We start from the raw sequence: 17,615 nt of genomic DNA, 5'->3' as shown, positions 1-17,615 counted from the left end.
ATAGAGAGATATCTTTATCTTTATCTTTTACGTACACCCTTTACCGCTTTGTGAAGTCAGCACATACAATTATATGTGTGAAGCTTGACACATAGAAGACACATGCATTGTATCTACAAACACTTTAGCGCTTTGTGAAGTTAGCACATTCATTTCTTACATACACACTCTACCACTTTTGAAGTCGGAACATACGTGGGTATGTGTGGAGCTTGTCACATAGAGAAGAAATGTTTATACACATTCTTAAGATACATTATTAAAGTTATTATGAATTTTTTTGTAAAGTAACACAATTAATATTATTGGACAATATAACTTCATTATTTTGTTTAATCCATCGAATGCAAAAGACAAGTAAGATGTATACAAAAATGCTGGATTTGTTTGACTGCTATCATTTATTATTTTTGCCCATTATATATCAAAAAGTTTAAACTTTGTTATCAATTTTGTGCTGCAAAATGTATTGAAACTAACATGATGTAGCTAAAGACAGTTATGTATTCTGCGTGTTATTTTTTCTTTTATTTTTTAAATCTGCTAATGTGTATGAACTTACATTACATAGTTTTTTAGGGAAATAAAATAAGAATCATTATGTATACTTGTAATTATAGTTTCATTTCAATACAATGAATACTTGGGATTACGTCACAAAAAAAATGTTTTTCTCCCAATGTTTTTCTTATAATTGTGATAACATATATTACAATTAAAGGTCCTTGTGCTGATAAAAACTCAAAAATGTTCCTGTAAATGTAAATGACACATTATGATCAGTTTCAGTTGCAGGTATCCAAGGTAGTCTTGATTTTTAAAGTAAGGAAATTCTGTAAATCAAATTTGTTTTGTTGGAAGTATGATGACGCTTTAAGCAAAGTAACAATTAATTTAATTATAAATAATCAAAGCTTTTGATTAGAGAGACATTTGAAGTCTTGATTGAAGTTTTAGGGGAAAATATCAAAAAACAAAACCCTTTCCTTTATACAGACACAAGTCAGCAGCATGTTATCAGTGTATATGTATAATAGCGAGAATAGATTATTAAAGACAAATTTCAAAAGCCTGAGGGCCAAATTTAAATGTTCTAGTTTCATAATGTACATATGTAAATGTTTATTATAGCATTGATTTCATGCCAAATAGTATTATCTAAAAAAATGATTTAATCATGTTTAAAGGCATTAAAGATGAACCCTTATCACTTAAAAGTTGAAAGGTCGTATTTAAGCTCCTTTCCATGTAAGTAATGGTAATATTTGATGCATTTAAAAAGGAAATCATTAAATACAACTTTACTTAATCATATTTAAGTACATTAAATGTAAAACTTTATGCTATTAAAGGTGAAATGTTAGATTTAATTGAATTTAAGTGTCTGTAAAGGTAATATTTGCACCTTTACTTTTTGTTAAGCTAATACAAAGGTGACCTTGCATATTTGTACACCTTTAATGAAATTTACTTGGTAAGTAAAGTATTGTAAAGCTGCTTTTTCAAGCAGTGATCAATTTTGTAATTTTTTTTCATTATTTCTACAAGGTTATTTATTGCAATGATTTTTTTCTTATTATCCAAGATAATTTACTTTATGCCCCTGTCACACATTCACAGATCAACTCCACGGTTCTACTACGGAATATTTTCCACGGTCGACACCGGAAAATCAAATAATCGTTAATGCCACATTCACACATTCACGGATCAACTCCCAGGTTCTACTACGGAATATTTTCCACGGTTGACACCGGAAAATCTAATGATACGGAGTTAGTACGGATGCACTACGGAATGGATACAAATTGATACATACGAATTACTACGGATTTATACGGAGTTAAAACGGACTTCTACGTTCTAAAACGGTTTAGTAAGTTTTTCTAAGGAAGTACTACGGTGGTTTCATCCGTAGTGGAATTTTGAACATGTTCAAAAATTGTCACAGCTATACAAGTATTGCTACGTTTGGATACGATAACAGACGGAAAAGCCACGGGTCAATACATATCGCCATGAATGATTCCGGATCGCTTCCGTAGCTAATCCGGCATTTAATCCGTGAATGTGTGATAGGGCATTAAATACGTTCCACGATAACTCTTTATATCAGTTTTATTTAGTACATTGGAATCATTAGATTTTGTGGTGGCTCAATTTATGTGGAATTTATCATTCGCAAATTGATATCCGCCGCAAATTAATAAATAGCGTTATAAAGTCATATTTCCTTTCATAAGAATAAGAGAATAAACAAAATTTTCTTCACACAGACTTGGAAGATTTAAGCAATCCACAGAAATTAGCCCCCATGAATTTTAAAGATTCCAGAGTATATACAATTCTTATTATCACAATGTAACTATCTTGATATCCGCATGATACTTATCCATGTAATTAACTTTAATCAAATAATTGGAATTAGTAATTATGATCTAACTGTTTGTCAAGCTTTATTTGCTTCTATAAATGGCGCATATAATACACATACAGAGTATACAGATGATTTGATAAAATGTTTTGCAGTAGTTTAATTTTCTTTATCCCGGATCTTAAAAAAGGCATTTTATATTGTACGTCTTCCAAGCACATTTTGTCCAGTTACACTCCCGCTCAAGGTTCTCGTTAATTGGGGTCGGTTTCCATTAGAGAAACTTAGGCGCTGCCTGAGTTGTTGTCGAAAGGGGTCTCTTGGTAACATCAGCCGGGAATTTCTATTCCTAAGCTGACTGAGTCGCTGAAAAATTAACCGTTCCTGTCGACGAATGTTTAGAAGCTCTCGTCTTAGTGCTGCACGCTGCTCTGGAGTCATGTTGCGACGTGGTCTACCAGTAAGTGGAGGAGATTGCCGACGAAGTCCAGAACGGCCAGGTCCTCGTTCTTGCCTTCGAATCATCTCCTCTAACATTTGATTTTGTAACGCTAACTCACGAAGTGTAGTAGGATTTGGACTACTCCCACCTCCTCTAGGAACTTCACGAGGTATGACACTTTGAATCCTTCCCCCTCTTCTCGTAACTTCTGGAGGTATGACACGAAATGGCTTTGGCTCTGATGGAGCATTTGCAAAGAATTCTCCATCGTCTACTCTGTTTTTCAGAGGGATTTGTGGTTCTATTTTTTCACCCCCTGTCCTACTTATTTCCATCTGTATGGCTCGCAAATCAGTTATGAATCTTCTCCTCCTCTCCCTGTTCCCTCTTGCGTTTTCATCTCTGGTTAGTCTGGTTATAATGCCTTAAATATTCAAAAACATTTATTAAACTCAAAGACTTAAAATTAGAATAAAAAGCTAGCAGGAAAAAATAAACAGCTTATGTAGAGACTAAATTTTATTGGGCATGTTTTTTTTTTTAGAAACTGAGCAAACTATATGAAACATGATTAAAATAGCTCTGTATATGGACCAGACTTACTTTTTGTCTATTATTTTCAACCTTTTTTATGTTAGATAAATTATCATACTTAAGTTCCGATCCAAACTGCAAATTGATCTGATGGTAATTATATTAAATACTATTCATAACCATTATACACTTGTTGATAGATATAAATCATTAGCGGAGTTGATTAACAAAACCGACGCTTTCATTTACCTTATAGAGAATATGTAGTGCGTTATTTTTGGATATAAGATAGTTGAAGTAGAAATTTTTAAACGAAATACTATTTAAAAAATCGACTGCTCTCTGTCTCTCTCCCTTTATCTTTGTCTGTCTATGTCTGTCTGTCTCTCTCTGTCTCTCTCTCTCTCTGTGTCTCTGTCCCTCTCTCTCTCCCTCTCTGTATCTCTGTCTCTCTCTCTTACCTTGTTGGTAGGCTTCGTTTAGGGCATTGAATTGCGCGTCTAGTTCTTTGATCTGATCCCGAAGATATCTCTCTGCTGCAAGAAAGTCCTGAATCGGGTCCTCATTCTCAGGTGGAGATGTGGAAACAGGATCTTGACTCACATCACCCGGGAGGAGAATTTTAGGCATTGGGGATACAGACGTTATTGGAGCATTTGGTCTTTGGGATGTAAAATTTTCGAAGTCGAGAGTAACAATCTGTAAGAATTGAAACAAATAATTTTCAAATACTATCATCGGTAAATACATGTATCATTGGTATATCAAACCATTATTTGTTGTCGGAAAGTAACGTATTGATCGATCATAAACAAGGCACTCGCTTATCACCGCTGCAATCCGAGTTCGATCCCCGTGATCGACAGTAGTTGTATGTGAAAGGCGAAAGTGGTCGCCCTCTTTAACAAGTGAGTTTTCTACTGGCACTCTGTCTTTTTCCCACATCAATGATTCTCTCGCGCTAATATTTGTGCCAACGAAAGATATTAATACAACTATATACGTTGTATAACTTGTTAATAAATCGTTGTGAAATAAAAAAAATCTAGTATCCGTCTCGCTGCGAACATTTCGTAAAAATCTTGTTTAGTATAACTGGTTTTGAATATATTTAAAATGATTTTCTGTTTATAAATTTCATCCAAAAAACACTTCTTTCGTACCATTTGTTTCAGAATATAAAGATATGCTAACTAAAAACATGTACTGACGCTACTCAAATTGTGATTTATGTTATGTCTTATACACTCGAAATAGGTACGTAGAATCGTTTTTGAAAGAAAGCGAGGGTGGGGGTTCGGATTCATCCATAATGTTAATCTTACACAAAACCCCCCACAAAAAACAATAAAAAGACGAATATTCGCAAGTCATGAAAGTAATAAATACAAACCCGTTGAAATGAGGGGATAGGGGTTTAGTAAAACGAAAACCCTTTTTTTTTCAGTTTTAATTTTTTTTCATTTCTCTTCAATGTGTCAGAGCCCGCTAAAAAAGGGAAGAAGGGTATCCATGGTAACTTAATTCTTAAATGTATGTTTAAAAATAAGTCTGCTGCTAGAAAAAGTAAAAATGTTAGGTGTGCCCCCCCCCCCTCCCCCCATCCTTCTGATGCTATGTGCCTGCAGAATTCTGGAATATGACTACTTTTAATAGGCAATGTATATTGCAGAATTAGTTTAAGAAATAAAATATGTGAGAAAGAATTACACTTAGAAACTTGAGTTGTAAATGAATATGCATTTGAATAAACCATAACCTTATTCATTTAAAATTGTCATGTCGTATATAGCTATTGGATTCAATTTTGAAACTGTACAACTTCAATTATTATACATGTACCTCCTGGAGTCCATTTTCAGGATTAGTCCTTTCTTTAGTTATTGTTGCAGCTCCGCCCTGTGCATACAGTTCAAGCATCTGTCTGATTTCTTCTGGTGTGATATTATAGTCCCTCATTATTGTTCTCAATTCGTCGTTATAAACTACCTGAAAACAAACAGTATTTACGTGCTTAGTAAATTTCACGTTGTTAAGATAAAACAACCGATTTCATTGAAAAATAATTTAGCTGCATTGATTATGTTTCGAAAGCATTAGAATGACTAATTCTAAGTTTTTGAAATCATTTTCAACAATAAATTTACTTTATTTCTTTACTTAAGACATGGAACAAACGTCTAATCGCTTCAAAAATGAAAACAAAAACAAAAACAAAAAACAATTACATGTATACCATAACTCCGCTAAATTTTTGGAATATAATTTCTGTAATTCACATCTGTTATATATGTATTTCACGTCAGAGAAAATACAAACAAAATATGCCAGATATTGAAGAAGATATTTTAGAATATTTAACACTTTTCAATTCACAAAAAAAAAACCCCGAAAATTTTAGATTTAGCATATTTTGAAAAAAATTACATAATATATGAAAAATAAACCTTTCCCTACAAACCTCATTTTACGTTATGTTTTTAGAAAAAAGGGGTATGAAAATATAAACTTGCCTGTATATTTCCTACAGATATCTGTCCATCCGCCTGAGTTCCACTAGATCTTGAGGAGGAAACGCCCATGTCAGTGGGCCTTGGCAATCCGGTTGGTAACATCTGATTTGTCCTTGTTTCTTGCGGTGGGGGAAAGTTTATCCTTGCTTCGTTTTCCATTCTATTTCTAATCATTTGATTCGTCATCTCGTTTTCTTTTTTGTTTCTTGCCGATTCCGCCGTTATTTGACTTTGCATGGCAGATTGCATATCTTGACCTGCATTTCTAGATGCTGCGTTGAAAGCAGCCATTCCAGCTTCTAGTTCTTGAGGCGACGGTAGCTGCTCATCTAAAGTAAGTTGATTTGAGGGCACTGGTACATTAGCAACGGGTTTTGCACTACCTGTTCCTTGGCCATTTATCGTGCAGGCCAAGCCGAGAAGAGACATAATCAGTAGCTTAGGATTCATCCTGGCAAAAAAAAAATTAAAAAATGACAGGCTCTAAAGTAATTACATACTTACATTCGATAATGTATAATAATTTAAAAATACATAGAGCATTCTGGATTAATCTTGAACGATTATCCGGTTGTAATTACTCTTAAATGTACTTTGTTTACGGTTAATATACATTAAAATCATAGAAACAGAACAGATCGACCGAGCATGTACTATGCCTTTAAATTATTTTTCTTCAAAGTCGGAACAAAAACTATTTTATTGTGATTTTAGTAGGTTGGCATTGCAGAGGTTCAAATTATGTACAATAGATAACTATGCCTGTTTCCAATACCATTTATATTTATTCGATCAGGCTATACAGGTTAGAAAGATAAAATTATATCAGAAGGAGATCTTGAGACATTCGTGATATTCTAAAAATTTGAAAACGCTAAATAACAAAATGCGAAAATTAATACTCGTGGTATAAAATACCCCAAATAAGAGTGTTAAAGGAAATTACAAATAGTCTTGATCATTTAAAATGTTTTGCTAAGCATTATGTTTTGGTCGTCTGTAATAAAATTACGTCATAAGTAAACAGCATATACATTTCACATCAACTTATTTATTATGGGTCTAATGTTTTGTTTATAATTACTCAAAGTCGAAAATCAACTATAGATATGTTTTTTATATATAAGAATTACTAGAATATGATGAATCATACAGAGACTATATTGAATATTTCAGAATCATTTGTATATAAGAAAGATAAAAATGCAAAAGAAATACTAAATTAATAACTCAGACTTTTGAAATTAATAACAAAAAAATATCTACCGTTAACGATCGCAATGTACAATATACTAGATATATCATATAAATTGAAAAACATATTTTTTGTGTGAAATATTCAAACCTGCTTTTGTGATAGAATCCCCAAATGAATTGCGCCGACCAATTGGTAGATAAGGACAGTTCGATGAGTATTTATTGGAGAACATTCCCATTTTCAATCACTTGTAATCGATCACCCCTTCCCCCTTTCCCTGTGCTTCATTAGTTTGATTCGTTTCATTAACCTTGAGGTCATAAGACATTGTTTAGAACCGAAGGAATTTAGGATAATATAATTAAGCAAACCACAAGAATGGGTTGACCCATGCTCAATAATGAAAAATATTTACCACATCCCTTTTAAAAGGAATGTCGTGAGTTTACAAAGTATTACGATGTGCCCTTCTTCTTTCCTATGTACCTGGAAAACACCAATCCCCCCCCCCTCAAAAAAAAAGAAGAAAAGAAAAACAAACAACCACTGAAAAACACAGACTCTTCTTAAATCCAAGTTGCTAAGAAACTAGTGAATTACATAGTTCTAAACGCAGCTCACTAACTTTTCAAAATACATAATTACGTAATGTTATTCTCTCTTCATATAACTACAAAATCATTGTTTTGACAGTTTCGCCTTGTTTGATATTCCCAATTTTTCTAAGGGATACAGTTGTTAGTTATATTGTATCAGTCACCTTTGAGTCTTTCTCATTAATATAATGAGAAAATACATATCTGGAGTTTTTACATCGATGGTTATGAAAGAAGATATTTTTTTCTGTATCTTTTTAAAAAAAAAATGTATAATAGGTAAGCGACTAAACGATGTAATATGGTTTACGGTGCGACCGTTGGGGCGAGCGCAGCAGGTGATCAAAATGAATTATGATAAATCAATAAAAATAAAAGTAGTGACGTAAAGTAAATGAATTTGAATGCAAAATAAAATAAATATACCTATTTTTCCAGTACATTTTCATTATTCATAATTCATAAGATTTTTTATTTATTAATATACCAATCTGATTAAAATCAGATCTTTGTAACGCTCCGAAATTCTGATAGTCGCTAACCAAAGTGTAGCGACATCAGAATTTGTCGGAACGGATCAAAGATCTGATTTTAATCAGATTGTTTATATACTGGTCGCACGCAAATATAGAATTTATCTCAGATAAAATGTTGTTCAATAATAAAGATTTTAACATAATGAACATTGCAGTTTATTTCCTCTTTTCTTGCACCAGACATTTTTATTAAACTTACAAATAAAAATTGACTCATTACAGATTCCCCCCTCCCCCGTTTAAAAAAAAAATCAAATTTACGTATAAAAAAATTTGTTGATCACATAAGGAAAATGGATCCCCCGGGAGCATGTATTATCGTAAATAGTAGTGGAAATAAAGACACTTTTGAGCAGCTAAATAGCTAAATGCATACCACGCACTCCCCATTCCCCACCCCGATTAGAATTTTCCTGATTTTGAGAATTTAATTTTTCTTTTTGCTTATGAAGATTTTTTGAATGATGTTGCCACGCCCCATTTAAAAACGTTCCTGGAATTTACCGTAAATTTAGTGAATAAAATAATTGTGAGCATTCATCCAAATGAGAGCAAGTTACAGCTGTTTCCTATCTCTGAAGAAATGTCCCGATTCGTTAGCTCTGCAAGATTTTGAGAAGATTTTGGTATTTATACTTCAGGCCTCAGGATCATGAAGCAATCTTAGACTTAAGTCAAAAATTGTATACTCTCTTTATGTCTCTTGATTGAAAACATTGACAAAATTGAAATGTTACTAAAATTGGCTTGATATAAATTTGTTAATTACAAATTTTGATCGTCATTTTATTATAAACAAAAATTTTATGGCTGACTGAAATTTTGTCTTAAGTCTGAAATTCCTTCATGATCCTGAGGCCAGCAGATTTACAATGACTACTTAGAGTAGTTTCCCCTTATTGTGACGTCAAAGTTCACGTCGGTCAAGTGTAGTCTGTCTCTTTGAAAACACACTAGAAAAAACTACGCGAAAAATACTGTTTGGTTTACTTAAAAAGCATGATGTTCTGGAAATTACACAATTTATCTGTTTCTCAAAAGTTTTACTTTGATTCTCGCGAGATGGTATCCAGTCTAGTGAGATCGGCCGACATTGAGGAATTGCATTGTGGGTCGAAATTTACTGACTCCGAAAAATTCTGTCGGATCAATGTGTAAGAAATCCATTGTGACGTCACTCGAAAGGACGATAACTCCGGGAATTGGCGTTGTTTCAATGCATGTACGTAGTCTTTTATCTTGTTCTCGTGAGAGTGTGAAATGGGAAATCATAATTACAGGGAACTACTGGGACGATTAAAACAAGGCATTACTGGTCCGATTTACTGACGCCAAAAAAATGCGTTGAATGAATGTGCAAATAGTCCGAATTTTCTATTCACACACGCCTTGCCGGTAGAGCTCGCTTCGCGCCGGCGCTGCGCGCCGGCGAGCTGCGCTCGCTATTAAAATACAGTTTGAATGCCTATAAAGCATCGGGAAATTAAATATATTGGAGCTACATCTCCGCCCCGGCTAGGGCTTGAACACACGACCTCTGGAACAACTCTCAGCAGTGAGTGGCCACCGCACTAACAACTCGGTCATCTAGACAAGACTACACGCAGATATTGAAATGAATTATTTGTAGCATTTCTTTTAAACATGAACAAGTCGTATTTTAGTCCTTTTTTTACATCATTATCTATTATGGTTCTTATATTCCAAAATAATTTACTCCAAACACGTTTCGCATTGATTCTTTTATTTTTATTCTAATCAGTTCTAGTGTATACCATTTATTTCATTAACAATCTATTAAATATGAACCGCACGATACTCATACTGATCCAACTAATGAATATATACGCTTCTATAGAACATGACATCAAAAGGCAATTACAAATACTGTTAAAAACCTTTTGATTCTTATTTCTAATACTTAGAATATCAACCTCAAATATGAAAATGAAACTTATATCGGCATTTTTTAATGATAGAGTATGTTTAACATATATCTTAGTTTCATTCTCAGGTACTAAGAGAAATGCAGAAACTGTACAGGCATCAACATTTGTACGTTGAATAGGCTAGTTAATACAATATAATTGCATTCTCTCAAATCTTTCAAAATACTAGTATGCGCTTTTGGCTTTCTTAAACTTTTTTATTGTATTTTGTAGATGTTCTATTTCCAAAAAAAATATTTTTATATATATAAACAAATATAACATAGTTTCACAACTTGCTGCGAATGTTAAAAATAGAAATTGAGTTTAAAGAATTCCTAGTACAATGAGTGTTCAAATTAATTCAATTTCAAAAAGAAATATCGCATACATGTACATTGTACATGTGCGTATAACCTTGTAATTATACAACTGTGAGTAAAGTGATGCTAGTCAGATTCAAACATAGGCAAATTTAAGTACAGTCATATATTTCACCTGCAGTTCAGTTCGTCACGTATTTCAAATTGCAAAACTTTTCATCTATCAACTCAAACTGCCATTTAGATTACAATATGGTATTGATACATTTGTTGGTCGTGCAGTTAATTTGTCAAGTGATCAGTCATTATCACTCCTGCACTACCGGACAGAACAAGTGCGCGGAAGCATTCCCGAAGCCCAATTGACATTCGTCGTTCTTTGTCTACTGGAATGTGTCATATAATTGATTACGTTTATTGCCGTCATTAAACTTGTTTAATGGCATTACCCATTAAATGTAAAAAGTATATTTATCAAAATGTAATTTTAATTGAAATAAGTAAACATAAACTAACTGTTAGCTTATCAGGCTTTATTTGCTTCTGTAAATGGTGCATTTTATACACATAGAGGATATTAAGATAATATATTTCGGATATTGATAAAGTTGGTTTCTCATACGGCGCGTCATTCTAGCACATCCTGTCCAATGACACTTCCGCTCAAGGTTTTCGTTCATTTGGTTCCCTTTTCCATTAGAGAAACTTACACACTGCCTGAATTGTTGTCGAAAGGGGTGTCTTACATTTCTTCACAACGGCAGGGGATTTCTATTCCTAAGCCGACTGAGTCGCTGAAAAATTAACTATTCCTCTCAACGATTGTTTAGAAGCTCCCGCCTTAATTCTACACGCTGCTATTGATTAGTGTAGCGACAGAACTGACTTGGACATTGTACGCCAGGACTTAGTCTAGCAGTAAGTAGAGGTTCCCTATGAGGAAGAAGCGGTATGTCTGGAAGACAAAATACTTGTTGGAATAAATTAAAGACCAGAACGGTCAGGTCCTTGTTTTAATCCCATTCCTCAAGTATTTGATTTTGCCGATGTTACTCCAAGATTTCAGTAGAACTTGCAATCCTTTCACTTGTTCGCGTAGTTTCTGTAGATCTGTTTTTAAATGGCCTCGGTTGTAATAGACTTACGTAGCTAGGTTAAGGCCTCCCGTATATTTCAGCTCAAGAGTATCTCCAAACCTTTCATGACGCTAGCTCCGCCTATTATTCATGATTTCGTCTTCTTCCTATTTTTGATCTAGTAGAGCAAAGGAAAATTTTTAGCTTAATGTTCTCTGATATTCATTAAACAGTCTTCTGAAAATTTTATTATTTTACAGAATCATTGTAATTTGATTAAGATAGGGCTAATCGTTTTTATCAATTTATATTTATTTATTAATGACATACATGTATCACATATACATTATACATTGTATGTTACGTGTAACAAAATTTACCCAAGTGTGCTTAAAATAAAATTACCACAAATTCTGAAACATCTGTTTTATATTTGGATATTTTTCTAGAAAAAGATGTTTATGGTAATCTAACAACAAAATTAGATGGTAAACGTGATGATTTTTTTTTTTTTTTTTTTTTTGTCAACTTCCTCTACTTATCTAGCAATATACCATCATTACCCGGTCATGGTGTTTATGTCTGTCAGCTTATTCGTTATAAAAGAGCATGCGAACAATTTATCAAAGGTTGACATATAGCGTGTTTTTTTTCTGAATAACATTAGTTAGACCAGTTTTTGGTGTCATTACTTTTTTCAAGGTATGACTTTTACAAAAATAACGCCGTCTTAGTCAATCTAAAACAAAAACAGGAGATATAAAAACATTTTTTTTGTTTCTTTTTTTACGTGCCGTAAGAACAAAACAAAAGATTTGAATAGGCCCACCTTCTATTTAGATCTACCGACAAAATTGGCGACAACAAGGAAAAGAGGTATACCGTTAATGTTGAGAGATTCGCAAGGAAAGAGAGAAAGAGACAGGCTAACAAGGATAGGAACAAAAGAAGAATCCTTATCTCAGACCATGTAGAAAGATGGAATAGAGTTACACCAAATTGAACTCAATTTTCCATCAAATAAGCTGTGAAGTTGCAGAGGTTTTGCTAACATGTTCATGTGCCATGTGTATCGTGTCTTTACTTATTTATAACCTCAAGTGCATTTTCGTATTGAAAAGTCTTTAAAGAAGAGAGAAATCAGCACTGTCATTACATGTATCTTTCGGGGGAAGGCATCGTCACAAACCACGGTTTTGAGTCCACAAGTTTCCTATCATGTGTTCTACAGTTTTTTTTATTCAATTAAATCTGATAGTGCATTAATAATGATGAAACTATAAGAAAGCAGCTTTGCTATAGTTAAGACAGTTTTTTAAGACAAAATTAAGGCTGTTTTAAGAAACTAATAATTGTGAGTTGTGAAAGTTTGATTTAAATAAAAGTAATTAAATGCATAATATTTCTGTTTCCTTATTTTTATTCATATTAAATCATATGCTCTTTTGATGATGACAATCTTATTTGATTAGTTTTAATGAGATTTTTATATAAAACCCTCCAAATGATTTTTGTTTTTGCTATACCATCTGTATATTGCATGCGTGTACATTGAAGTAATGAAAATCTAGACAAATATCAGGACCAGCGTATCTTTAAAAGACATTTTAAAGAGTGGTGTAACATACCGATAAATATTACTCTATTTTATGTAGATATACACTTAACCGCATGAGTTTGTCTTATAATGAGGCAGATACATATCGACTTCATACATGTAACATTTGACAACATTTATCAATACAAGTACCACGGTACATGTTTACTAGACAGGGGTGAATTACTTTAAAAAATGCTGGTGGTGTATATGACCTCTTATTTATTTTAAGAGTTTTAAGCCTGTTATTCGCACACTTGAATTAGGCTGAAGTTATATAGGCAAGACGTCCAGCCCCATCCAAAAGCTTACATCCGTACATGTGCCTATCGGTGCTCGGGTATTGAGGAATTCATCAATATATTTGTTAAAACTAAACAGAATAAATTAATTAAAATAGAAAATGTTTTTTTTAGGTAACTAATTGAAAGCTTCAAATAATTACTGAAATTACTGTAGATAAGGAATGAAAACCAATAAACGATTTCAATCTTTAAATTTTGCCCGCTTTACAGCGTAATATCATTTACATGTACCCTTGCTCCTGATCATGAGTGCATTTAAACATCAGCTCTTTAGCATTAAACCATATATACCTGTCAAAAATAGCAAAAGTTCAACGATACCTATTCAATTCTTAGGATTGGGTTTGACATTAATACTTTTTTCATTAAATATCAGTGATTATAAAGAGTGTTGGGAACAAGTTGCGGCTTGCAAGGAAATAGTTTTTCGACACATGGAATGACTCTGCCATCAAGGGAAATTCTAAAACGTGAACGATCACTGCAAAAATTAAATTTGCTTATTGCACTGTTATAGTTGCTCCCGTCACTTTTTAGATTAAGGAATTAATTTTCTTTTAAGTAATATAAACAACAAATTAATCTTTCATTCGTATATCGTTGAACTTTAACAATAAATAAAGTCACATGTAGCTGTTCTTTTTTTAACATAGCACGTGGTATACAGCTGATTCAGTGGCTGTTTTCGGTGAAAATGTATGCGAGATCGAAAGTTACATAATGATATATCATTGTTATACTGGGATGAGTTTGCAAATATTGTCTAAAATAATTATTAAGTATGTTTAAAGTACATTTATTTTACATTGAATTCCATGGGCGTCCTTAACCTAGCTTTCAAATAATTCTTCATCGTCTCCTCTGCTCTCTCTGAGACACTCGTTGTTCCGTGTTTTTGCACTTCCTGACATACTACTTATTTTCATCTGTAAGGCTCGCAGGTCGGAGTCGAATTTTCTCCTCTTGTTTCTGTTAAGCATTGCCTGTTCATTCCTGGTTTGACTTGTTATGTACCCTTTAACATATAAGAACATTTTAGATTTGAAATAAAAAAAAAACAACCTAAACGCTAATAGGGAATAAGATAAAAGGGTTCCGTAGATCTAGAGGCTATACATGACTGGGTCAGTTTTTGCAAAACTGAGCAAAGTATATGAAATATTATTGAAATAGATCTAAATGTTGAAAAACATACTTTTTAGAAGTTAGTTTGCACTTCTATAAATTGGGTAGTTATTGGATTCATTTCTGAAGTAAATTAACTTGAATTATATGTACTTTACCTCCAAAATTCCATTCTGTAAAGAATTAAATGTATGTACTAACTGAAATTCAAGTTTTTGATCTATTTTAACGAATGGTTTCTTTAAAAAGATAATAAAACTGCATTTAATAAAATATGTAGTTAGGTCTTTGTAATTATTTTCAACGATACGTTTATAATTATTGTAACGCAAAACAAACATGTTATCTTTTCGGAAAACAAGTGTAAATTTTCCGTATTTTCGCTAATATTAGCGAAAATTATTTTTGTATTCCCTTTAAAGCATTCAATTTAACCTTGGAGAAAATAGAAATCGCAGAAGCTTTTTTCAGATATTGTATACTATTAATCACTTTACAATGCACCCAGAACTAAAAATCAACTAAAAACATATACCATATTTTTGTAATTTTTATGACAAGAAACCCTCCTGCTAAAATCAAGTAGTTTATAACATATACTTACATAAAAATGTCCTACTGATATATGTCCATCCGCCTGAGTTCATCTAGAGCTTATTGCACCAACTATTCTTTAGGAAATAAAGTTTTTAGAGTCCAGAGTACAGTTAATCTGAATGAATAAAACCAAACCTAGTTATGTAATACGTCGGTATGCCAAACCATAACTGGTTGTCACAAAGAATCCTAAAACGCGGTAACCTTTACGCTATGGTGACATTTGATCAAAACGTTCGATACACAATTTCACAAAACCATCTTGTGACGCAGTGTCTTAAAAAAGTATGAGTCTTGGTGTAGTGAGAAACCTAAAGGTAGCTTTGACGATTCATATTTTTTTACTCCCTTAACTTAAGGTGTCTCTATATTCTGACGTACTTCCTATCGAAATAAACAATAAAATCAAGTACAATTTTACAAATTCTTTCCTTCCCGATATTGATTCCTAAGCGCATAGCGCAGTGAGTAAGAGCATTAACTACAAACATGTAAGTTATGAATTTTAATCCCGCTTTTACAATTTTCACTTTTCCAAAAATTTTAAAATCATGTTTTGGTTGAATAATGTTAAATTGAAAATTCTTAACCGTTGAAAGTATTTTGCTTATAATGTACATTTATCCACTCTAACATCGATAGGTGTCGCATACCACAAGGTGGTATTGATGATATCATATTACAATGATTGACATGAACTAGAATTACATTTTAAGAAGAAAAAAAATGTGGTTACGAGTAATAATAATTTCTATGTGAAATCTGAATTTTTTAACAACTGATGTTTTATAACATATACACAAGAGACTGTTGACCCCTGTAACAACCGTTGATAATACTTTTCCGCTTAATAATGTTAATATCATTAAGCGTTGTAATTGCAACGCTTAATGCTATGAATAGTGACATTAACAGTTGACAGCGGCAACGCTAATGATATTTTTCTGCTTAATGATCATTAGACGTCACAAATACACGGCAACTATAACGCTTAATGAAACAAACAAATATATACACTCTTAATTGCTAATGATACAAACTTGTAATTAGTAAGCATTGCAGAGGTATTATTTAATGAAAGAAACAAAATTGTAAACTTTTATGAAATAACACCTTTCATTGCCCTAAATTCGCATAACATTAGTAACATATTTGTGTAACTATTGATATCTCTCTTTTTTAAATTTACATGTAGTGAAATTAATTAAATGAGCTTCAAACATACAGTAAAATAGACAGACCGACAGACAGACAGATAGATAGATAGATAGAGAGATAGAGAGATAGATAGATAGAATGAGAGAAGTGTATTTATAGATTATAGTTAGATCTAAAATGTAACAGGGGAAAATTGTCACTGTGACAGCAAACCAGGAAATCTTTTGTGGGAATGATATTTGTATTGCAACTGTCAATCCTGAATTAATAAAAACATTGCATAAGGCCCACCAAAACTCCCAAAAATCATCGCCATAATTTCGTTTCATTATTTTTTCATAATTATCAAAAACTCAAAGTGTGATGCTCATCTCCATGGTGCATACATATACAATAAACATTAAATGAAAATAACTTCATACCTTGAAAACGAGAAGTTATCTGGACAAAAAATGCACCGTGGTACAATATATCACTAAAACAAAATACGAGCAAAATAAAAACATGAAGGATCAACGCAAATATCACTTAGAAAGCAATAATCAGAAGATTGTTTTTATAATAAAAAATGTATTTCTAGAAATTCCAATTAATATTGAAATGATGATTAATAGAAAGCTGTATTTTAATGTTTGAAATATTAATCACGTTCTGTTGTCTCAAAATAATGCCCCTTTCTGCTTTTTTCTGCCATTTAATTTATTTCCCTCCGTCATGAAATGCACAGAAAATCTAAAAATAGAAAAGCATGTTCTGGAGGCTAGCTGTCTTTTTACAATATGAATGGGTTGTCTAAAAACAATTTCCACTTGAGTAACCACAGGACTTGATGTGATGCCTAGCTGATCAAATTGTATACCTTATTGCACAATTCAGCAAACTATTGAAACCCTTTAGCTACCATAATACTGTATTTCAAATGATATGAAAATTTATTAATTTACTGAATTCCATGTAACTTTTGATTGTTGAATTCCATGTAATTTCGTTTGACCAAAGTTGATGTTCCCATCCAGACGGCTCCGAAGTCTTTATGATAGATAGAAATACGTTGGAAGTGATTATCTGGAAATTTAAATGCTTCCAGGGGCAATAACTGCTAGATGGGTGCCTCAGATCCTTTCGGTATGGCTAGATTGAAGAACCTTTTAAGTGTACTGAAGACATTGGTAAAGTTCCAAATCTGTATCTCTGATGGTTTCAGAGGAGTACCGATAAGAAGCATTTCGTACAATAGGGGCAATAACTCTGTAATTATTCAAAGGTAGGGGCCAAGGGGCTATATTTTAAAATGTCTCAAGATGCCTTATTAC

General features: G+C 32.7%; 1 protein-coding gene across 1 annotated transcript; it reads right to left on the bottom strand.

The window, feature by feature from the left end:
- Positions 1-2,431: 2,431 nt before the first annotated feature.
- On the bottom strand, positions 2,432-7,241 carry LOC128163587 (uncharacterized). Its single transcript, XM_052827216.1, has 5 exons — positions 7,209-7,241; positions 5,860-6,314; positions 5,193-5,335; positions 3,812-4,049; positions 2,432-3,240 (listed from the first exon to the last, which is right to left on the bottom strand). The coding sequence occupies exons 2-5, from the start codon at positions 6,311-6,313 to the stop codon at positions 2,570-2,572; spliced, it is 1,506 nt and encodes a 501-aa protein (XP_052683176.1). The 5' UTR covers position 6,314; positions 7,209-7,241; the 3' UTR covers positions 2,432-2,569.
- Between the last annotated feature and the right edge of the window lie 10,374 nt (positions 7,242-17,615).

This window comes from Crassostrea angulata, chromosome 9 (assembly GCF_025612915.1).
Source record: "Crassostrea angulata isolate pt1a10 chromosome 9, ASM2561291v2, whole genome shotgun sequence".
NCBI classification, from domain to species: Eukaryota; Metazoa; Mollusca; class Bivalvia; order Ostreida; family Ostreidae; genus Magallana; species Magallana angulata.
The sequence above is the reverse complement of the archived record's forward strand: the minus strand, read 5'-3'. Positions and strand labels throughout refer to the sequence as shown.

What these genes read in the sequence shown, in the direction of transcription:
- LOC128163587 (XM_052827216.1), bottom strand. Translation starts at nt 6,313, where the DNA reads ATGAATCCTAAGCTACTGATTATGTCTCTTCTCGGCTTGGCCTGCACG. An exon ending in CTGAAAATGGACTCCAGGAG is followed by an intron (nt 4,050 to 5,192) that starts GTACATGTATAA and finishes CAATTCTTACAG; the next exon opens with ATTGTTACTCTCGACTTCGA. An exon ending in AAACGAAGCCTACCAACAAG is followed by an intron (nt 3,241 to 3,811) that starts GTAAGAGAGAGA and finishes TGAATATTTAAG; the next exon opens with GCATTATAACCAGACTAACC.